Source organism: Tauraco erythrolophus, chromosome 6 (assembly GCF_009769465.1).
Source record: "Tauraco erythrolophus isolate bTauEry1 chromosome 6, bTauEry1.pri, whole genome shotgun sequence".
NCBI classification, from domain to species: Eukaryota; Metazoa; Chordata; class Aves; order Musophagiformes; family Musophagidae; genus Tauraco; species Tauraco erythrolophus.
The window spans coordinates 30,204,441-30,227,730 of NC_141470.1; the positions used below are offsets into that span (position 1 = coordinate 30,204,441).

At 42.0% G+C, this 23,290-nt stretch overlaps 1 protein-coding gene across 2 annotated transcripts in view; it reads left to right on the plus strand.

Moving 5' to 3' along the window:
* ITPKA (inositol-trisphosphate 3-kinase A) overlaps positions 1 to 22,340 on the plus strand; it is a 40,245-nt gene extending 17,905 nt beyond the window's left edge. For both annotated transcript variants that reach the window (XM_086613507.1, XM_009982917.2), the window contains 6 exons: positions 6,945 to 7,041; positions 8,741 to 8,954; positions 10,679 to 10,883; positions 15,524 to 15,625; positions 16,678 to 16,749; positions 18,180 to 22,340. In XM_086613507.1, coding sequence (XP_086469633.1) covers positions 6,945 to 7,041; positions 8,741 to 8,954; positions 10,679 to 10,883; positions 15,524 to 15,625; positions 16,678 to 16,749; positions 18,180 to 18,383 — 894 coding nt within the window. In that variant the 3' untranslated portion in view covers positions 18,384 to 22,340. The remainder of the gene's footprint in view (positions 1 to 6,944; positions 7,042 to 8,740; positions 8,955 to 10,678; positions 10,884 to 15,523; positions 15,626 to 16,677; positions 16,750 to 18,179) is intronic.
* The last annotated feature ends 950 nt before the right edge of the window (positions 22,341 to 23,290 follow it).

Below are 23,290 nucleotides of genomic sequence, written 5' to 3' on the forward strand. Positions count from 1 at the left end.
GTTTATCCCAATAAATAAGGGAAAAATTACATGTATGCCTCGCTTTCTCCATTGCAGTATGATGCCTTGTTAGGTCTTCAAAGTTTCTTCAAATACCAAATAGTCTCAAGCCTAGGAGTTGTTACAGCCTGGACAATTAATGAAAAGATTTTATTAGCTGCTTTAGATATTTTAAAAGTATGTATCTATTATCTCTGTAAATATGTCATTTGCTTATATGGAGCATAAAAATGTCTGCTGCTCCTGGATCTGGATCTGACCAAGTCAACTGCTTGCCTCTTTTGGGTCTGCAAAGACAACTACACTAAGTCTCAAACTGAAAGAACTCAAAACCAGAATCCCTCAGTAGGCAAATTCTGTGACTATAACTGGAAAGATACTGTGTTGCTCAGCAACTCTTACTATCTTTTAATTTTTTTTTCCTTATATAACATCACTCAAATCCCCAGATCTCTGCATGAGATGAAACCATATGCTTGGCTGTCCCAGAGCTGCACTGCCTTGAAAAAATGAAATCTCTAATAACCTTTGAAGCTGGCTTGCTATGAAACTGTGCCCGTGGAAAACTCATTGGTTTGGTGGGAATTGCACTGATAACAACTTGTCTTGGTAGCATATTGTGATTTTGACAAAGCAGTAGGTTCTTTGTTAAAGTGTTTGTGATTTTTTTTTTTTTTGTTAAGTTCTGATTATAGTACTTACGCAGATAGAGAAGCATATCTAAATACAGGGTAATTAAATCAGGCTAGTAATTGTCACAGTTGTGATCTGCTCAAAATGATTTCTTACGGAAGCTTTTTATGGTAACAGCAGGTAGTGGCTGCATTGAGACAGATGAAAGCAAAGTTTTTTTCAGGCTAGGCTTAGTTCATTAAAATAGTATGGTTAGTAGCTTTGGACCTCCATTTAAGTTCTTTGTCTGGGCAGATCCAATATATCAGGTCAAAGCCAATTCAAATAAAGTGACAAACCATACTGAAAATAGACAACAAATCTGAATATATTAATTTTGTGTTCAAAACTGAATTAAATAATTGAGTAAAATGGCATAAAGAATTAAGAAAACAAACTAGCTTTCAAGCTGTTTCAGTTTTAATAAACTAAGTTAAATAAAACAATCAAGGATTTCATAGATAAAATTAACTCATAGGGTTTTAAAAACATTTTATTGAGTTAAGTAAATGTACATACTATAAAAAGTAGAACTGAAACAATAATAAAACTGTTAAACATACACAGAGTTTAGAAGGAACAAATATTAACAGGGGGCTATTTGCAGAACTAGACTCTACCACCTGCTTACACTGATGCTTACGACAGCTCTGTGAATAATCTTACAGACCTCGTGAGGATTTGTTGTATCACTCAGAGTACTATGGGTGCTAGTGTGTGACCCAGGAAGGAAGGAGGAAGAGAAGGGGGGAGGAAAAAACCAACCCAAACACCATAGTAGAAAGGTGAGCCACTGGAGAATGACTAACACTGTGCATGGATAAGTCATAACTGATACCCGGCTTAGTAATGCGTAGCGTCAGCTTAGGGCCCGCTCGTAGGAAGCAGTTCCAGCTATTGGTCTGATGGATTCCCAGGCGTCACTTTTCCAGTCACTATTGTTACGGTTACTGTGCCCCGAAAGAAGCCAACACCCATCACCTCCGCTCATGCTTGCTCGTTTGCACTGCGCTGGCTGAGATTGCCAGGCAAGGTGTTGCTCGGTGCTTTCGCGTTTTGGGCACACAGCTCTTGCAGAATTGTTTCGAAACACATGTAGTAACTTTTTTGATAGTTACAGTTTTCTGTACTCCTTGCAAGTCCCTGTGGGGAACCTTGTTCCTTCTAGGAGTTAGTGAGACACTGAGTAGGCAGTGGCAACCAGCATTACAGATCAGATTTCAGCCCCCGTCTTCCAGAGTGTCAGAATTTCGCCTAAATGATGTAAAGACTTTAAGAGAACAGTAGATTATGATGACTGGCAATTAAGTACTCTTTCTTAAAGCCTTTGGGGGGGGGGAGCTTACAAAGAAATTTCTCGCTATCCTTTTGTTTCTTGCTGTCATAATAGCTCTTTGTAGACTTGTGTAGGCTTTGTACTAGTGCACAAAAAAAAAGACAACAGGATTGTGAATAAAGCAACTGCTGAAATTTTCCTGGAAAAAGGATTCAAGGGTCATTGTTTACTATGGTGTCGCAAATTTTCCATGAAATTTCCATGAGTTTTCCAGAATTTACCAGCTTAAGCAAGAAACTACTTCTCTACTCTGCTGCTGATGGAAAAATTAACTTTTTTTGAGCCTTGTTGATTCATGTTACATTTCAGTGTACTTTTGTCCTTTAACTCCCTATAGTTTCAAGTAACATGCTAGGATTATTAAAACTGATGGATTTTTTTTCTGAGGAAAAGTTTTTCTTATTCCCTCCTCCCCAATACTTACTAGTTTATATGTGATTGGTGGTTTTAATTATTGTAATTGCTTCACTTAGGACTCAGTTCTGCACATTCCTGTGTATGTTACCTGTTTGTCAGTGCTTGCCTGAGGGTAGTCACATGTGTTCAAGGTGTTCATAGAGCTGAGATCTTTGTTTTCATTTTACCTTTAAATAAGGGAGAGATGTAATTTATTTTCCCACAGAACAGCAGTGGAAGGTTCAGGTCCCTATCCTCTGTTGCCCTTAGGAGTCAGAGTGGCTCACCTGTCTCTGAGGAATTCAGCATATGCTCAGAGAGAGATTTCTGTTGTTCTATACTGACTGTAAAACAACAACAACCAAAAAACCCCACCTAATTCAGGGAGTCTGCACTAATCTGTTCAGTGAGCTTGGCTATTAGGATGTCGTAGCCCTTGTCTTGAAATGGTGGGAGGGTTTCAGGAAACCTGGTTAGTTCCTGTGGCCTAATTCTTGTGGACAGTGAAGCCTGAGCTAAAACCCCTTAAAATGGATGAAACACCTCCCAGTGAGTTTAGTGGGTTTTGCTCAGCGAAGTCCTGCTGGTGTATTTGGGCAGGATCATTGTGGCTATGCTGCTGTATACTAGTAATGTATGAATTTGTGCTCCCATCATGAGAAAGGGCCTGGAGAAAGCTGTGCTCACAGGAACCAGTGGCTCTCTGTTGCTGCTCATCTTTGCTCTTTCTTTATGGGATAGGCATGATGGCAACAGCTACTTGTATCCAGGAGTAAACAGATTGGGAATACCTCATCTGGCCAGCACCTTTTCTGCATATGCCAGTGCTAATGCAGAGGAAGTCTGCCACATCTGCTGCATGGATGTGTGCTTCTCTTCAGTGCTGTGCTTCAAATTCAGAAGAGTAATGCAGGTAGCACAGATCAATGTCAGATACCAAGCCACAGTACTTTCCATGCATTGTGGCTGCATTGTGGGAATTGGTTCTCCCATTCTTTTCCCCTGAATTGTTGTTCCTTTGCTACCACAGACACAGTTCCAGTGGCATAGCCAGTCACACAGGCTGCCCCATTGGCATGAAACTATCTTTTCCCCTCTTCGGCATCCCACACCTTTTATTGCTTAGGGAGTGATGTATACTGTGGTAATTACAGTTCACATTGAGGAACATATGCTGAATCTAAATATGTTAATGTTTCTCATGTTTGCCTCTTGGTCCTTTTGGAATGGCTTCTTCTTGGAAAACTCTTGAGCATAGTGTTATCAAAAGGCATATAAAACAGCATCAGTGATGTCAAGGGCATTTGTTTCAGGCAGTCCTGATACAGAGATATCTGAATTTTCCCTGAATATATGTGAATAGCATACACTGATTGGGAATCTAGAAGAAATGAAGGCTTGGAAAAACCCAAGCAGAGCAAAAGATCAAGGAAAAATGAGCAGGAATCTAGAAGAAACAGGGACTGAGAGAGATATGGACTGTAAATACAGATGGGCAGTGGTAGTGGTCCTCTTTGCCATTGCAGCATAAAGCAGTAATTTGAAAAGCACATAATACCATTGCTAACAAAGAGGAAGAAGTGTTGCTTTAGAAATAGAAGTGAGAAAGATTCCTCCCACAGCAGGCACACAAAGTTTTCATCTTCCCACTCACACCACTGCTGCAACAGCATGCAGCCCTGTGTGCATCCTGGCAATTTGCATCCTGGGTTGAGTGAGCTGGGAGACTGGAAGTTGCAGTAGAGGAAAGTGCAACTGCTGAACCCCTGCCAATGGCAGCAGTCCTCAGAGGATGGATCTGGAAGAGATCCTTTCCCTCCTAGCTTGAGCCTCATGCTTTTCCTGTCTTGAGGGAGGGAAAAAGGTTTGTGAAGAGATTATTTAAAATAGTGAAAAAATATAATAAAAATTGTCAGTGTCTGCTTATTGGATGAGTAGCTTAAACATACTTATCCAAGGCAGCTGTAACCTAAGCAGCCAAAGTCCACTTGAGCTGGGGCTGAATTTGGCCTATTGTCTCTCCTTCACACCCACAGTACAAATAAAAGCTTCTGCTTCTTAGGGTTAGGTGGGAGGGAGGAGGCAGGAAAGCCATCGGAGTGTGGTGCTGCATTGACAGTTGATGTGCATTCCTTGAAAATCTGAGCTTCTCCTCACTTCTGGATGTAGCAGTATGACAAGTCATGGGAGACAGGGTGCAGTTTGTTAGGAGTGGGATATTATGATGAATATAGGACCTTATGGGAGAGTTGTGGAACAATACTGACTTCTGATTAAGGGATAGGGGAAGGAAGCAATGTTACCCTGAAAATGGGCCTAGAATCTTCAAAAACTAAATCTTTGGCAGGAGTTACATTCAAAGGGGTCATTTTAATTCGGCACGATGTTTACTTTCAACTGTTCTTTAAATAACTTGGGGCTGTGTCCCTCTGGAGTAGAAACAGCAGAGTAGGCTGAAGGGCTTCTGCTATCAATTAAATCTGGCAAATAGACTACACAAAAGTAATTTATCTTTGCTACTTGAGTAACAATATTTACATTTCACTTTCCGCCAGAAGGAGGCTATGGACATCTGTAAGTGGTGTACAAGAGTCTCACTCATCCTCGCTGAACAACAGCTAGCTGTGTGATAGAGCCAAGTTGCTGTTTAGCGCTGCAAGGTTTCAGTTTGGAACGAGTTAAGGCCAATAATATAGACTATGAAATCAAAAAAATATAGACTATGAAAAGGTCATTTAAACCTGCAGAAGGTTATTTATGAAACTGGATTTTAGCTAGTGCAAGTAACATCTGTGGAGTTGCAGTAAGTGCAATTGGGTCTTCATGATTCTCAAACATCCAAGACTTTCTTTGGATGTTTCCTCTCACTGCCACACCATGTTTTCAAAAGTATTACTGCTGCATGGGACACTTATATCAGACTGAGTGTGACTTCATTTCAGATTGAACTGTGTTCAAAACCAAAATAAGTTAAATAGGAAGAAGCAATCTTATCTCAGAATAAGTATGCTTATATGGTGATTATATTGTTATGTCAGTTCAATTTCCAGCGTAACTTAAAACTTTCTTTTGAAGACAAATCCTTAAAAGAAAGATCACTTGCATCTGCAAGTTCACATATCCTCTTGATGTGTTCTAAGATAGCTACAGGGTTTTGCCCCCACATGGTGACCAACGTTGCTAGAGGATGCCTTGCAAGAAATGCGGTATAAGTGAACAAGTTTGGAGAAGGATGGCCAGGTCAGTGTGTGATTTGGAGAGCTACATTTTGCCTGTATATCGTTGCCTGCAATTTCCCTTTTAGTATTTTTCACTTCTGTATCAGTATAGCGTAGAAGACAATAAAAATCAGGTATCCTAAGCACCTAAATCATCAGATCAATATTCCTGCTTGAGATGACATGGTTGTTTTGACAGTGGATTTTCCAGGTGTTGAGCAGTGACCTAAACTTGTTTTTGGTGAAATCAATGCCTCCCATTGATTTTGGTGATTCCCAGTTAGGCCATTGATAAGCACTTCTGTAAATGCAGACTAATTCCCAACTATACTTGAGCTCAGCAAAAAACCCTCAGTGCTATATTGTCATGCACAAATATTGTGCAGCTTCATTTTTTTTCTCCAGCAGGATATTTGTTCTAGTGACAGAAGAAATGAGCCTGCTATCCTAGTTTGTAAAGCACTTTGGGATCCCTCAGTGTAATAAGAACACCAGTAAGCTGTGGTTCTCTCCCACCAGAGCTTGAGACTTTTTCACTTTCTGCCTTCCCGCCTCCTTTTCTGCCTTTTGCAAGAGGGCACTCAGCTGCTGCGTGTGAGCAGCTGTTCTGTTTCCCTGTTGGCCTGCAGCCATATCCACGCAGCTGTGCTGTGCCGCAGCCTAAGGTGGCCAGAGCAATGCCCAGCTTTGTTAAAAAGTAACAAGATTGGGAAAGAGGGGAGGAAGCAGGAAAATCTGTGACCTGGAGGAGTAGGTTCAACAGCACATTATCAATGGGTGCTAAGGGACCTGGGCAACTTCCGTGTCCAACTAGAGATACGTTTTCTAGGCATCTGTCACAGTAAGACTCACCTGCTGACTCGGAGAAAGCCGTTAATCACAAGGTGTTGCTGAAGTTCTCTGGGAAAGGAAGTACTGCTGACAGTGACAAACAGCTCGTGTTCATGTCTCATAGAAACTTAAATGTACGTAAGTGTTTGTTCAGCATCTGCTCTCCGCATACTGCATGACTCAGACGCAGAGAGGGTCAGGGGTGGCTAAGAACAGGCCAGTGACGTGCAGTATGACTTTTTTTTTTTTAATTTCTTGGAGGCAGCTTTCTTGTGGATAGTAGGGTATTATATTGGAAGTATTTGTCAATTCTTGGTTTTATGTGCATGTTTTTCCAACAATGATCATAGTGTCTGTTTTGTGGTTCCACTTTTGAGCACTTACAAATTAGTGAGGAACGATTCAATGTGCATGAAGCTATGTGGTAGGTTTGTGGCATGTCAGGATTTCAGCTTGTGCCCAACTTAATATTTCTTTTCTTTGTATTCCAGAAAAAGGCATGGCATACAATTAAAACCATGGTTAACTTACCAGTCATCAGCCCTTTCAAGAAACGCTACTCATGGGTGCAGCTGGCTGGGCATACAGGTGAGATGGATATCTTCAATGTGTTTGTCTCTGGAGAGGGGATGGCAGCAGCAAGGAAAACACTGTTTCAGTGTTTCTTTATTTCCTTCCTTTAAGTTAAAAGGAAGCAGGCAACATCACCTAAATCTGTGAACTAGAACGTCTGTCTTTCAGTTGTGGCAGGGATAGGGAACGGGGAGTGATATACCTGAACAATGAGATAAGCAAGGAAGTAGGTTTGCTTCTCTTGTGCTTCATTTAATTCCTATGCAGCCCTTGTCCCTAAAGCATTAGTGCGGGGTTTATTAGTACACATGTGGGCAGGCACCTACGCTGCCTCGTGCTTTAATGCAGTACGTGAACCACCTCTTTATATGCTAATGCACTAACATGATGCGCTTCAAAGCTGTGCAGAGAAACTTATTTAGTCCTAGAAATGGAGTAGCTGCGTTTTGCGCAGTGGTGTTGGTGGGGCTGACTAGTATCACGCTGAGTGCTGCTGAGGTGACCAAGTCTTAGTGTGGTTTTTATCACAGCTTTTATGGATTTGGCTCGATCTGTGTGGAGTGATGAGCTGGTTGTGTAATCATAACCCTTCTGGAGGCTTGGGTAGTAAGGTGGAAGAGGAGGGTTAAGAGGTTACTAGAAGCTGACGAGGAAAGATACTGTTGCAGTTTGCTTTAGATAGTTTTCTGCAGTCGCATTTAGTCCCTCTTTTTTGCTGCTGTTATTCTCTGATATGACAGGTTCTTTTAAACTAAAACCTCCTGAGCCGTCACCACTCTCGCCTTTGTGCTGTGACAGTGCCAGTTCTAGGATTTGTCAGAGAAGAACGAGTTTGCAATGACTGAAGGATCCTGTTGCGATAAAAGTTGAGCGTTAGCCCTGGGATTAATGAGGCTCCTACTTGGCACCTGTTTTATGTCATGTAGATTAAAAAGGGTACCTCTGAATGAAACGTGTACTTTCCTCAGACGTTATTGGCAAGTTGCAGGACAGGAGAGTGTCTGGACAGGAGACTCCAGACAGCTGGAGTCTAATTACTGCCAGTCTTGGCCTGTGCAGACTGTCATTTGTACTGGATATCACTCAGGTTGTAAAAAAAAAAAAAAAAAAAAAAAAAAAAAGCCAAAAAAAACAAAACCAAACAAACCTGCAGATTAGCAGGGCTCAGGAGAAGAGGCAGTACCTGGAGGTACACGCGTGCGCAGTCACAAGGTGTGTGTGTAGAAAGGGCGGTGCTTGGCTTCTGGCCTGGTCTTGGCTGTTTAATGACCACGGATTGACTGTCCTGCCTTGGTGAGTACACACTCGGCAGGTGTACCCTGCGTGAGGATTAAGGACAAAGCCACCACTGGCAGTGTTATGCAGTGTTAAAATAGGCTGTCGGTGGATTAATGAATTCTGGCTTGTGGCTTCTTCCTGTGCATTTTAATAAGTATGGTAGTGTTTAATATCCTAACAAAGAGTTTAGTGTGGAAAAAATCCTGATGGCCTGGAGCAGCTGAACTCCTTAAAGCTATAAATTCTGACATCGGAATGTATCCAAATGGACTTTCACTGCCAACTTTTTTACAAAAAGCATGTTATCTTTTCTGTTCAGGGGAAATCTTTAACTGGTGTCATGAGGCTGAGGTAGATGACACTGGAGTGGTGGGGGAAGGTGTTTTTCTTTTTTGTGTGTCAGTCTTGTCAGCATGTGTTTGATTTTCTTTTTTAGGGAGTTTCAAGGCAGCTGATAGCGGGAAGATTCTCAAACGCTTCTCAGAGAATGAAAAGGAATGTTTTGAGCGATTGATGAAAGACCCGCTACGCTCCTGTGTCCCTTGCTTCCACGGTGTGGTGGAGAGAGATGGCGAGAGCTACATTCAGCTGGATGACTTGCTTACTGATTTTGAAGGGCCTTGTGTGATGGACTGCAAGATGGGGATCAGGTAGGGTACATGAAAGAGAAAGTGCTTTCTAACCCAAACACATTTGAAGGAAGTGGGGGAGGAGAGGGAGGATGTGGTCATGCTCTGTCTGGAGGAGTTTGGTAACATTTTTGGAGTCTTTGGATTCAGTCCAGACAACCTATTGTTGGTTTGGCAATTGCCTTGGACAACCTGAGGAGAGAATGTCCCATTGTTGCCTGATTGTACATGGATTCTGGAAACTTAACTGATCTATACCCTCAAAAACTATCCACATCAAGAAATTTTCAGGGGTGATTTAAGACCAAGTTTCGTTTCTCTGCAGTGGCCTGATAATATGTGGAAAAAAAATTACATAAATCATTCACTGCCAGTTCATTTAATCTTTGTGTATGCAGTGATTCAAAAAACCTCACAACAAGTAAAATTCCCATCTCCAGATGTGAATGACTGAACAGTAGTGTGAAAGCCCATTTCCAGCGCTTGAATGAGTGTTCAGTGGTATTGATCTTTTCTGTAAAGAAAAGAGTTGACTATCTGCTCAGGAGTGACCTGTGTTTTTCCTACTCTGAATCTCCACGATGCTCTCACCTTGTTCTCCAGATTCTCAATTTCTTTTCCTTTTCTTGTCTGTGATTGAGGAAAACCTCAGAAATGTTATCTGTGCATAACAAATAGATAAGGAATCTGTTGAGAGCCTGGAGTAACAGTATAGAGAGGTATGAACTGTCATAGTCTTTTTGGGTGCCAGCTCAGATGCTGAAGAGTCATTGTCATAAATGAGTTATTCGACTTACAGGAGTGCAGATAAGCCTTTTCAAATAGACGCAGTCTTGAATGAATTGTCATCAAAATTAGAGTAGAAATGTGTAGCACTGGTATGCCCAGAAGAAAGAGGAGAAGGATTTGCAGCAGTACATATTTTATTCAAAGTGGGTGACGTTTTGGTAATGAGTGACAGCATCTCCTTAACACCAGCTTGGTTTATTACACTGTGAAGAAGAGTGTACACTCTGGGTGCCTAACAAAGTGCAAGCTCTGTGGAGAGAGACAAGGTGTAGTAGTCCAGTAGGATGTAGAGAACGTGGATAGTGCCTTTCTAATGGTTACCAGATCAGTGGGTTGAGTGATAATAGCAAAGTGTGGAAGGTTTGTCACCCTTCACCTTCCTATTCTTAGTTACCTCTCCTGGTTTAGAACTGCTCAGATAATCTACTTTACTCTTTAATTTTTACTATATGAAGAGTGATTCTGTCTCTTACTGTCTGATGCATTAAGTAAAACCTTAATTGCTTTCTGAGGTCTAAAAAAAAATCAGACATGACTGATGTTAGTTTTTTTTGAGGAGAGAGGAAAGAGTAAGACTTCAGCAGCCCTATTTGCTTTTGATTTCATTGTAACTGATCTCTCCTAACTGTCCTCTGAAAATACAGCTCTATTGCATGGCACGGTAGGAATTTAGATTTCTCCCATTCTGTAAGCAGGACATAGCAATAACATGTAACAGTAAGTGAAGGTATGGTTAGAACAGGAAGTGAATGACACAATTCCCAATTCCTGCGACTGTTTCACTAAACGTGCCTCTGCAGTCATTAGTCTGTGTTCGTTAGTTTGCCCATATGCAAAGCTGCGGTCATGATAACACTTGCTTTCCTGGTTGATGTTTCTTGAGGCCAGTTTATAAGTTGTAAAAAGAAGTATTTGGAGAGTAATTACAGTTTTGTTGGGATGTGATGTTTTTGCAGGACGTATCTGGAGGAAGAGTTGACTAAGGCTCGTGAGAAACCAAAGCTGCGTAAGGACATGTACAAGAAAATGATTGAAGTGGATCCTCTGGCTCCCACGGCTGAAGAGAATGCCCAGCATGCTGTCACCAAACCCCGATATATGCAGTGGAGGGAAACCATCAGCTCTAGTGCCAACCTGGGCTTCAGGATTGAAGGGATTAAGGTAATAGTTTCAATTCTGCATGTTCTTGGAGACCAAACTTTGTTTGATTTGTTGATTAATCAAAAAGCTAGTGCACATCAGTAGCCAGGTTTTCCAAAGGATTATGTGAAAATGCACTGATTGAAACCAGAGTTCAGTGTATTGTGGTTTTAAAGCATCCGTTGTAATTATAACAGAGTAGTGTCAGTGAAGTTAAGCATCTAATGCACATCAGCCATACTTAGTTTAACCACAGAGACACTGCAGGAAGGACTCAAGCAGGTACACAGTGTAGATAGAATGAAAATGAGACTGTTATAAGGAAGAATTCAGAACTGAAGAAATAACTGTCTCATGCAATTACTTTTTTTCATCCAGTAACTATACATACTTAATCCAAGTGAATTTCAGTAAAATGTTTTTGTTTCACTTACGTTTATTTGCAAGGCATGTTAAAAGCATTAGCTTAGGTATTCTTGGGATCAGTGAAACCCCTTTTTCTTTTAAGTACATGACAATATCTGGTATAGATGGAGCTGGAATGAAGCCAAAACAACCAAGAATAAAATTTCTCCATCAACAAAGTCCATCTGCTGTTCTTAATGGAGAAGTTTGTGCCCCTATACCATTCCTAGGATACTACCTTACAGCCACAGAAGAACGAATTTTCTTTCCTACCCATTAATTCTTTGTTGTGTCCCATGGCAATGTCAGATACCTACTCAGAAACCCATTAGGACCCTACTCTCAGAATATCAGCCACCTGACTTAGTTACTTGAATGTTGACACTTGGTGCAATCCAGAAGTGAGCTTTCTGCTTACATAGGCCCGGCACAGCTAGCCTTAAACTGGTTTGCTAGGGTTTAGATAGTGGTGTACCTGTACCAGCACAGAGCATGGTGAGGGCTGCCCAAACCCACCTGCGCCCTGGATGGGTACTTGTTACCTGAAGCCCATGACAGGACAGCTGTGAAGAAGTTAACATGGGTTACCTTGTACGGTTTCAGGGCGTTCCCAGAGCATATATATATAATTTTTGTATGTTAGGACATTTTAAATTATAACCTGGGTCAGTTTTGCTTTTATTTCGTAGTTCAAGCACATGGGAAGAAGAAAGGGTTAAAAGAGTGACGCTGACAAGCAGAGACTCTTTAAACACCCCTTTCTTCTCTGCTTCCCTATGTTGTCTTCTCCCTTCCTCATTCACAGATTCTGCTGCTCTGGTACAGGAACTAGGGCTTCCAGCTCATGCTGTGCTGGCCCCTTGTACACTGTGCCGCCCACTCCTGGCTGTTAGACACAGGCATCCTCGTGCATGGAGCTGTCTGGGTAGTAGATCATCTGGCTCCCGTCCAGCCAAGACACTTCCTGTCTTACCCTTTAGCCGTCTAATGATGTTATCAAGGTACCTGTTTTATTCCTAAACCACTTAGGTCTTTGGATGCTCTGTGTAATGGAAACAGAAACCCAGATTATTTCAAGACCTTTTGGAAGGTCTTGGAAAGATAGTTGGTCAGTGTAGAAGTCTTACAGATTTATGTCAGGTCTTGGAGAGTGACTGAGCTAAGGGAGCACAGCGGATCTCCAGTAAAACATCCTGACTTGTTCTTTGTGGTTTGGCTGATTATCAGAGGTGGGTAGGAGCAGTATGGCACATGGACTGCGTGATATTTCCTTCTGTGGAGACAATGCTGTAACTGTACAAAACAAGGCATAAATACTTAATCTTTTATTAAGCACCTGACATGCTTAATAAAGCACTCCAGTACATTACCTTTTCCTCTGTCTTCCTGTGCTGTTATGAGGGACATAGGTATCATTCTTTTATTTTTTTACATGGAGAAATGGTGACGGAAGTGAGTTGTTCAAGCAATACAGCTAGTCCATACTCCTCGCACTGTTTCACTGTAGCTGAACTGTACATCCAGTTCTGTGTATTTGCAGAGGAGCGAAGCCGTGCTGCAGAGATCCCTATTTTGAGTGAGGATCAGTGGTGCCAGATAGTGGTTGGTGGGGAAAAGGGATTGTTTTCCCCAAGTACTCTGGCAACTCCAGGAGTTAGCTGAGCACATATGTTGGGTTTGGTCATTCAGAAATATTACTCCCTGGTTGCTGCTGGAGTAAGAAGTGGAAGCAAAGAAACTTAAAACACAGAAGCCCTTCTGTGAAGTGGCTGCCAATAAATGAGATCTGATTCACCATATGCACTCCTCCTTTATCAGTGGGGTGCCTTTTCTCTTTAGGTTGATCCATCTCTTTTCCTTGCCTTGCTTCCATATCTCTGAAATCAAGACAGGTTCATTTATGTGATTTGTCCCTCTTCCCAGTAGCAAAAATAGGTCGAACTGTGGAATTTCCTTACAGCTGGCACCTGACACTGTCTCTTTTGCCTGCCAGATTCAGAATGCAAGTTTCCTCTCTGGAAGGGGCTGTCTGAAGGGCAGGCATCACAAACATTGTCTCTACAATACTAAACTAATAGTTTTGCAGAGCAGAGGTGCATGGGGCTGAGAATCAGCAGTTCTGGATTCCCACTCTCACTGAATCTCTGTGCAGATTGGGAAGTTACTTCTTCCTTTGGTACCATTCCTTTAGCTGTAGATTAAGGATAGCCATTTTCCCAGGAGCACGTCAGACGTGATACATAAATCTTTGTGAATCTGTTTAGGTCATGACCTTAACCCAGAACCCTTTAAGGGAAGTCTGCAGAGGAATCTGAGCAAGACCACACAGGTTAAGATAGGTAGCACTATTTTATGGAGTGGCCAAACCTGCCCTCCAGCTAGCCATGTCAGTTACATCTCATGAGGAGTGCTGAAAGTGGCCCGCTAGCTGCACTGTGAAACGGACTGCTCTGCTGTGCAGGAATGCATGTGGAGGCCCTGACAAAGGTATGACTTCAAGGAGTGAGTCAGGCAAGTGCCTCCTGGGGATCAGGTACATCCAGAGTTGTTGCAAGCACCTGATATAGAATATGAGGGATAGTGCCATTTCAAATCTGGATGTATTTTACAGCAGGTAAAGACAGGCAGCAGTTATGTTTCCTGCCAACCACTGCAAAGGAACAAAATCATAAAAGTGTTTCTAAACAACAGGGAAGCAAGCAACTAGTCTGTCCAGACAAAAGAGGGAAAGCACAGCAGCTATTTCAGACTTTGCTCTGGGATTTGGGGCATGGAGAGAAATTATTTTTAAAACAACCTTACTCCAGTGAAGAGGTACGAGGCATCGGACTAAATTCTAAATTGTCGTACATCAGATGGCTCCTAACTTTCACTGCCTACCTGCTGAACTTCTCTTGCATAACTTGCACATCTCATCAGACTGACATGCCACACTTGTATCTGGCCCACAGCTTTGGAATAAAATTCTGTTTATTCTGCTGCTAGAAAGTCTGGTAGGTGGGAGGCTGTTCTGCATGGCTTTGCCATTCAGTCAGTTCATTCTCTTGCATGATAAATCTGGAAATTTAGCATTATCAGATATTTTTTTTGTATCTATATACTAGAGGCCAAGGTTGGCTGTGGAGCAAATAGTGTTTCACCTGCTGAAACTGGAGCTGAATTACCCAGTTTTGGTGCAGTGACTTTTAACACATAGGAGGGAACACATTTTGATGACCTGTTGATTTACTGTTATAATGGAAATTAGGGATTTTATTGGACTGATACAATGGAGAGGAATACACTTCGATAATCTTGCAGGCTTTTAGTGGATACAGGCTACCAACTGCAATAATTGCTGTATTTTACATGCGTGTCCTAAAAGCTCATATTTGTGTCTCTTGAAGCAACAGGGATGTTCTTGGAGAAAGGCATATTTGAATAGTCTATGTTGACAGATATCTCCAATTCATGCACCACTTTTATTTACTTGTAGCTCCACAAGCACAAACTGGCCACCCACTACCAGCACATAAAAAGGCTTGTTTTTTCAGTAGCAGGATGCTTCTGTAATGCCCTGTACCGCTAACATAAAAACAGTGTGAATTTCTCCAGGACCCAGTTGGACACAAGCATGCCCACACTGTCCTTTGCCCAAATTGACACACCTGCTTTGTCGCTGCTAGCATTTGTGTCACTGCTGGCACTGCAGATCCCATGTGATTGTCTGCAGCTAACTTTTCATTTTGTGACTTCTGGGTCCACATTAGTGTGCAAAGGTATATTGAGAACTGAGTCTTGACTGCAATTCTTTGATTTCCCCTATTGAAAAACAAAACCAAAAGCCTCAAACAAAAAGTACTAGTAAAATTGGATTTGAAAATGTCACCTTATGCCCCCAGCCAGGGTTTGACTACACTAAGCTGAAGAGTAGGATGAGAGAGCAACTGAAGAGGTCACTGTGGTTTGCCCCATTGAACTTTGCACTGTTAGTACTGACATGTGAGAAAACCCTCCTGCAGGCTGGTAATATCATGAGATGTGTTTTTTTTAACTGCATTCAACAGGAAATGAAGTGCCATTTAAAGATATCCAATCAGCTTTTGTATCTTTTCTCCTCCACTTCTTGCTTGATTTATCTACCCTCTTCCTGTTCAACTACTTGCTTTCATCTGGTTAGCAAGAGCTGAGCTGCTGATGGTTCAAGAGGATTGACTGATGAGGGTAATGATATGCATGTAGTATAGACTGTCTCTGTCTTTGTGTGTTTTGTGCAGAAGGCAGATGGAACATGTAACACAAACTTCAAAACTACGAAGACACAGGAGCAAGTTCTACAAGTTTTTGTGGAATTCATTGAGGGCAACACAACTATTTTGGTGAGTCTGAACTCTTCAGGTTCACTGATCTTTGACCCCATGAATTTGCTTCAGGGCCGTGCTTCCTCTCATACAAGAAAAATGAATTAAACTACCAAGGGAGAAAATGGTTTCAACTTTCAGTCCCCTTCCAGCAGATGGAGTGGACAGGGGTACTTGGTAGGCTGGGAGAAGTAGTTGGCTGAGACCAGTTCTGTCGGCTCTTGCCACGAGTTCACCCCAAATTCCTCATGCTAGCAAAACATCAGTCAAGCTAACTTAAGGCCATGGGTGTTAGATGCATTAGAGGGATGATGTCTAAGCAAGGATTGTGTTGGCAGGAAAACTTGTGATTTGGGAATTCAGTCTGGAGAGGATAAAACCAGAGCATGGGGGCAGGAAGTGAGATTGATGGCTGGCTGTGCTCCTATGTGTGAGACTCGCCTCAAAGAGCAATCCTGGTACACTACTTCACAGCAGGGTAGCACAGCAGGCATGTGGTAGATGGCATAACATGTCACTTGTCTTTGGAACTTCAAAGGATGCCGTAGAGTTTTGCTGCAGTGTAGAAGCCATTATGAAGACAGAAGAGCCCTCCAGGAGCACTATGCTTGGTAACACAGGGCAGCATTAAAAATGTATACTAGAGCTTTATGCATTAGACCTTGATTATCCCCTCCACCCTGGTTAGAACTGCTTGTCTTTCTAACACATTTCATTCTCTTTTCACTGTGGAGAACTGAAAGATTTGTAATTGCTTGAGAATTTTTTTCTCTTTATTGAAACAGAAGAAAAAAAAGATGCAGAAAGTCTCACTGAATACAAAGCAAGACAAATAAGTATGCTTGGTGTAACACATGCAGCAGAGGAACCCCAGTCTGTTTATTCGCTGTGAAAGCCTGTTGAAGTCTATTTGCAGATCGACTTTCAAATGATGAACCTGTTGTTTTGAAAGACCTCTAGCCTAAAATTAACATAATCTCTTTATTGTATTGACTCTTGTAAACAGAGTATCTTCATTCATTCTTTACTTAAATGTTTATGGGTTGTTTTGTTTTCTCCTCTTCCTCCAGAAAAAATACCTCAAGCGTCTGCAGGAAATCCATATCATTCTTGAATCCTCAGACTTCTTCAAGCGACATGAGGTGAGCAGTGAGTGTAGTGCTGAGGAGGTGCATTGCTGCTTTGTTTGATCATAGAATCATAGAATAGTTAGGGCTGGAAGGGACCTCAAACATCATCTAGTTCCAGCCCCCCTGCCATGGGCAGGGAAACCCTCCACTACACCAGGTTTCCCAAAGCCTCATCCAGCCTGGCCTTGAACACTTCCAGAGATGGGGCATCCACAGCTTCTCTGGGCAACCTGTTCCAGTGCCTCACCACCCTCTGAGTGAAAAATTTCTTCCTTACATCTAATCTAAATCTCCCCTCTTTCAGTTTAAATCCATTGCCCCTTGTCCTATCACTACATGCCCTTATAAAAAGTCCCTCTCTAGCTTTTCTGTAGGCCCTCTTTAGGTACTGGAAGGCTGCAATAAGATCACCTCGGAGCCTTCTCTTCTCCAGGCTGAACAGCCCCAACTCTCTCAGCCTGTCTTCATAGCAGAGGTGAGGTCCTCCAGCCTCGGATCATCTTCATGGCCCTCCTCTGGACCTGCTCCAGCAGCTCCATGTCCTTCTTGTGTTGAGGACTCCAGAGCTGAATGCAGTATTCCAGGTGGGGTCTCACAAGAGCAGAGTATAGGGGCAGAATCCCCTCCCTCGACCTGCTGATCATTCAGATGTACTTCAGAATAGCCTGCTGTATTAGTAGAAAGGAGTTTGTAGTAGAAGAAAACTAATTTATGTTGAAAACACAGATACCACAAAACCTCCATCACAACGATGCAGAAGAATAAACCAGTTGAGGAATAATAAATCCCCCCATCTTTAGAACATCCCAGAACTTATAGCCCTGGGCCACTGCAGAGAATGTTTTATTAGTACCAGTTTCCTGTGGTTTCTCTAATCTTGGTATGTTCCAGTGGGAATCTTACAGGGGAATGGTAACGTGGAAGCTTGCATTTGGTACAGTAGCATTGAATTGTAGTTTGATACTGAAGGCTTTATTAGTTATACTGGATTTATGTTGAAACACTGTGTAATTCTACTTTATATGTTATCCTTGTATGCTTTGCTGTGGAGAAGGCATCATTAACGTTGTAAGTTCTGCTTTTTACAGCTCCAGATTTTGAAATCAGACACTTTATTTTATCTTGTTGATTTCCTCTTGTCAATAGCAGCATATTTGTTAACCATGGGTCATGGTCACTGACTTTTGCTGAACTGCTCAAGTTGAGACCTGCTGCCAAGTGAGCTGGAGAATTGCCTTTCTTCCCTTTGTCTACTGGGTCCCTTTTCCCATCTATATGCCCATTTACTAATTGATACGGTTATGCAAATGGGGCATATAAATTGTCAATGAGTAAGTGCAGCCCAAGTCACAAGTGAAGAGGTCACCTTAGTGGGAAGTGTTAAGTGATGGGGGAGAGCTAAAGAGTTGTTTTTAACCACATCATCTCAATCTGTCTTCCAGGTCGTTGGAAGTTCACTACTTTTTGTACATGATGGCAGTGGGAATGCCAATGTGTGGCTGATCGATTTTGGAAAGACCACGCTTCTCCCTGATGGGCAGACACTGGATCATAGGATCCCCTGGCAAGAAGGCAACAGGGAGGATGGGTACTTGTTAGGGTTGGACAATTTGATTGGCATCTTGGAAAGTATCACTGAAAGATGAACTGAGAATGGCACAAAACTTGCAGGGCTGCTCTGAAACTTTCTACTCTACTGGGTCATCAGCGCAGAGGGAGCTGCATCCAGAACCTGGCAGTTAGTGATCAAAAGGACTTTGCATCGTCCCTGTATGAACCTAAAATACTCCAGATCGGTCTGTATTGTGCCAGCCTAACTTCAGACTGGTCCTCAGAGAACGAAGATCTCCATACTCAGGAATCACATCCGCATGAGGCAAGAGGTCTGTATGGTAAACCAGAATGATTCTGGTTTCTGGCAAACAGATGGGACTCCAGATGACCTCTTAGTGAACAAGAGCAAGTGCTTGGGGATTCAAGGTACTGCGTAGTTTTGAAACCAGCAAGAGTGTTGGTTTTTTTCATTTCCCCTAATTTCAAGTCTTCTTGCTCATGCGTACACTATAGTCTGGACTAACAACTTCTGCTGCATTGTGTTACAATGTGCACAAGGTGGAAGTGGGTGATAATCACAAGAAACCTGGAGCAAAGGGAGACAGCAGTTTGTAGTGGATGGATGCGGTAACTGCTGTTGACCATCCCTCCTCTTCCCTACCCTAGCCTGGATTCACTTCTATCCAAGAACAGCCTTTGCTTTTTGTGTAGCCTCTCAGGAGATTACAGATACCCTAGGGAGAGAATAGCAGCCTATTGTCTCCAAAAACATTTGACTTTCAGACTGGATGAGCTGTTGGAAAGTGCCTAGCTTGGCAAGTTTGGCCTCTTGCAGCTGAACTGCAGTTCTGAAATCACTGATGACTCTTTCGCACACAGAGCGGGGAACTAAGGGTTTTTTTCAAGGCTTGTTTATTTTTAAAGATAAAACCTCTATACATGTGCACATACACACAAAAGCCAGTAGCCAGCAACCAATGTGATCTCTTGAGATCGTGGTTTGACTGTCTCCTAATGCATGTGACTTCTTGGCCATGTTCCTGTTCCAAATACGATGCTGTCACTTAAGTGTATAGACTGGCGCAGCGATCAGGAAGGTAATGTTTCTGCATTCACAGCATTACACTAATGATGAGAGAATTCCCAAGCTTTCTTCCTCCCAGGTATATCAACTGTTAACTCAGGGCAGTTTGGGGGAAGGAGTGTCAATATATGACATTCTCTAGTCCCTGTCTGGAATCACGAGGCCATCTGTGGTTCATTCTTCTTTTGCTGTGGCCCAGGCATGGCCGCAGAAAATTCACAGTGGTCAGGTTAAAATCAAGAAAGCCTGAAGTGATTTCTTCTAATGGCTTCACATACCTTCTCTGTTGGTTGCCTCTAGTCACTTGAACAGTTCTTTAAATACTAGCAGTATAAATACTATCAGTATTCACATGTTCACTCACATTCCAGATTTTAACATTAATAACGTGATGATGCAGTTTTCAAAATGAGGACGAGACTTATGTTACTATTTGATTGTTAATCCCCTTTCAACGTGCTTAGCTAGTAGTGCGCATTGATCAGAAATTGCCATCTTTTGCTGGTTTCCTGTGCTCAGGAGAGATTCTGAGAATTTTAGGATATATGAAGGTGAGTTCATGCTTCGAGAAACTGCTATTGCAATAATAATTGTGATCATAAGAAAAAAAATGACTGTAGAGTCCAGATCTGGAACAAAATCTATCTAGACATTTGTAATTAGAATTGAAGAGCCTAAAATAACTTCTAAAAGGAATTACTTTAGATAACACACTACTGTACTAAGACATCAGTCAGATTTAATGACTTCTTCATCACTTCTAAACAAAACAGCAGTATTAAAAGTTCAAGCTCAGTTGTTACCTAACATTTAGATGAGAGTGAGTATTTTGTAGGAAGTAATGACACATGGAAACATTTCATCCTAAAACAGAAGTTGTTTGAAATTGGTAATTATTTTTGTAGTTCACTGCAAATTTAGATGACTTCTGTGGCCTCCCAGAGTCCCTTTCAGTTTTGTTTTCATGCTAGTATGTTAATCAAGTTCCCACTTAGATATTTCAGAGGCTTTACACTTTTTTTTTTAAGTGACCACAAGCCTTTAATAATGAGCACAGATATTATCATTCCAGGTGCCTCCTAACTTTTGACCTGCTATGAGATGACAAATTTGTGGTGAATTTCATACAGTTTAAAAAAAAAGAAAGTCTTCCTCCTTTCCTGCAGCCAACAGGATAAGCCATTGGTTAGCAGCAGGAGAATAGGAATTAAATAGGTCTCACAGGAGAGGACTTTTATAACAATACCTTTTCTATGAGACTGCAATTGCAAGCAGTCTTACCATAATTAAAAAAAAAATGAATTAGAGAAGTTAGAAGTGAGACTGTTAAGGTGATAGAATTCATTAGTGGTTTGCCCAGTTAATCTTCAGAGTTAAATTTCTTTCTTCTTTTACCACGTATGTGAATCTTTTGCACCAGCATAACTTATTCTCTAGAGGGGAGATTTAGAGGGTAAAGCTCACATGTCAGTTGAGAATTTGAGACAAACTTTTAGAATGACTGTCCACTCGAAAGGAGAACTAGAAGCAATGTGGTACCAGTAGCTTCAACTACTGCTAGCACCTGGATGGTTTGCCGCACATGGCCTTGAGGGAAAACATGGCGAATGATCCATTCCTCTGCAGTAGTTGAAAAGGTCAAGGGAAGAAAAGAAATCCTCTACTATAGCACACCCTGGTCTGGAAACTCATTCTAGATAATAAATAGTTCTAGCAAGTTAGTTTTGAAATGGCCCTTTGGCTTGCTATGGGATTAGAAGGGAAGAAGCCACAATCATCTTCTGCTGTTACAGAAGAGGAGAAAAGGAGGCAGCTTTTCATTAGCAAACTGCAAGTGTAGAGCTGTAACTGAACACTGGAGCTCTAAGGGGCTGGAGGCTACGAGCTCATGAGCACTACTACAGGGTAAGTTAGATACCTTGATTCACAGCGGATGGCCCAGAGTGTGTACGCTCACTTGCTAGTGTGAGGAAGCAGCGTCGCCTTCTTTCACTATGGGGTAAGTTGCCTTGAATAAGCTTTGATTTACCAGAGGGTCAACATGATGCCTTTGCACAGGCATGTAACATAGAAGAGCTGATGAATGATAACCAAGGTACTTGTTCACATACAAGTCCAGAATGTAGTTCTTTAATGCCTCCACTGAGGTATTGCCTCACTCTGGAGACACCAGGAGCACGTGTGTTTCCACAGCATGGTAAGACATGCTGACCCAGAGGCACTTTGGTGCTGAACAGCTAACCTCTGACTTAGGCATCAAGGTCTTTAAAGTCACTAGTTAGATGCAGCAATGCTTACGACTGTAGCTGCTGCATTGCTGTGTGAATCTAGCACTAGGACTTCTCTCCCTCAGCTTTGTCAGTGACATGTTTTTTTGGCCTTGGGCAACTGTCCTAGGCCTCAGTTTCATTCCTGTTTTGCAGATGGGAATAGTACCTGCTTGACAGGAATGGTGCGAGGCTGTCCTTCGTTACTGCTTGCAAGATGCTGTGAGATTCTTTGGAGGAAGGTGCAATATAGCAAGACATGCACAAAGAAATACATCAGCTAAGTTTAAAAATTGAGTGTTGGGGCCCCACAAGGATATGAATTTGGATGAAAGCTAACGAAAGTGGTAAAAATTAAATCCCTTTTAATCTTACACAGGGGGCAAATTCACTTAACATCTGATCCAGTTCCTGTTATAGGGAAGGATGTCAATGGGAGTTGGACCAAACCCTTAAGTATTTCAGAGGGCTCTTGCTTTTTTTTTTTTTGTATTGCTCTTGTTATTACTTGTTATTCTTAAGGTACTGAGATCAAATGGCCTGTATCATACACAGTGCATCCGTTCTGAACACTACAATGCAATGCTGACCATGGTCACTTTTGACATTGACTGTATTGGTTGAGTGTTTGTACTCTGAAGTGTGTATGCTACTAAATAAATGAGACTGAAGGAAAAAACATCCACTGTGATTTGGTCACTGGACAGCAATATCTTTTCTTCAAGAATTTCTTTAGGGAAGGGGAAAAACCTGTTTATTTCAGTGTTTCTTGTGCTTTTAGTCTTTAGCATCTAATATTTCCTAAAACAAAACGAGTTCTAAAACATCTAGAAGCTAATGTTGGAACTTGGTTCCAAAACCCATTTGTTACATTTGTTTTAGAACCTGATCCACACAAAGCTTGACAGCTTCTTTCGAGGTAAGCTCTGTCTCAAAAATCTCAAGTTCATAGCCTACAGTATATAAAAAATTTATGCATCAAAAGGCACTTGGCAGATGCAGAGCAGTTAGCTGTTTCACAGGGCATTTTGTGTGACAGCAGGGAACGAGCTGTCAACCCTCTGGGACTGGCAGCACTTCTCAGCAAGAGACAGTGTCTTCTTACTTGTATGCAAAGAGTATTTAGCACAGAGGGAAACAAATAGCCACCACTAGTGTCACTTTATTTTGTGTTGCAGATGTAGAAGTGTACACTTGTTCAGCTTTAGATGACACGCCTGCTTCTATGCAATTTACTTATGTACAGTAGTCACCCAGAAAGGTAAGTTGGCAAGAAGTGCTGCCATGGTCAAATCCAAACCAATACAACTAAATGGAAAAAGTCATGTGACAAGATGGGAAGATGCTAGTCATGTCATGCCTAAGGTCTCTGCATCAGATGGAAAAGGGTAGGCAGCCAGGAGAGTGAGCAAGGCCATGTCTACACGAGAAACTGTCTCATGGAGCTCTGCAGCTCCAGGGTCTGAGGAAGCGTGGTCCCTGGCTGACACACTTGTGGAGATGCAAATACCTCGGGGAAAACCATACTGTACTCCTGGTGGTAGCGTTTTCTTCTCTTTAGGGTAAGTAGCAGGGGAGGGTGTTGGAGGTGGAATAAGTTACGCTTACAAAAGCCCGAACTATTTCAGTGGACTTGCAAAGTTTTCTT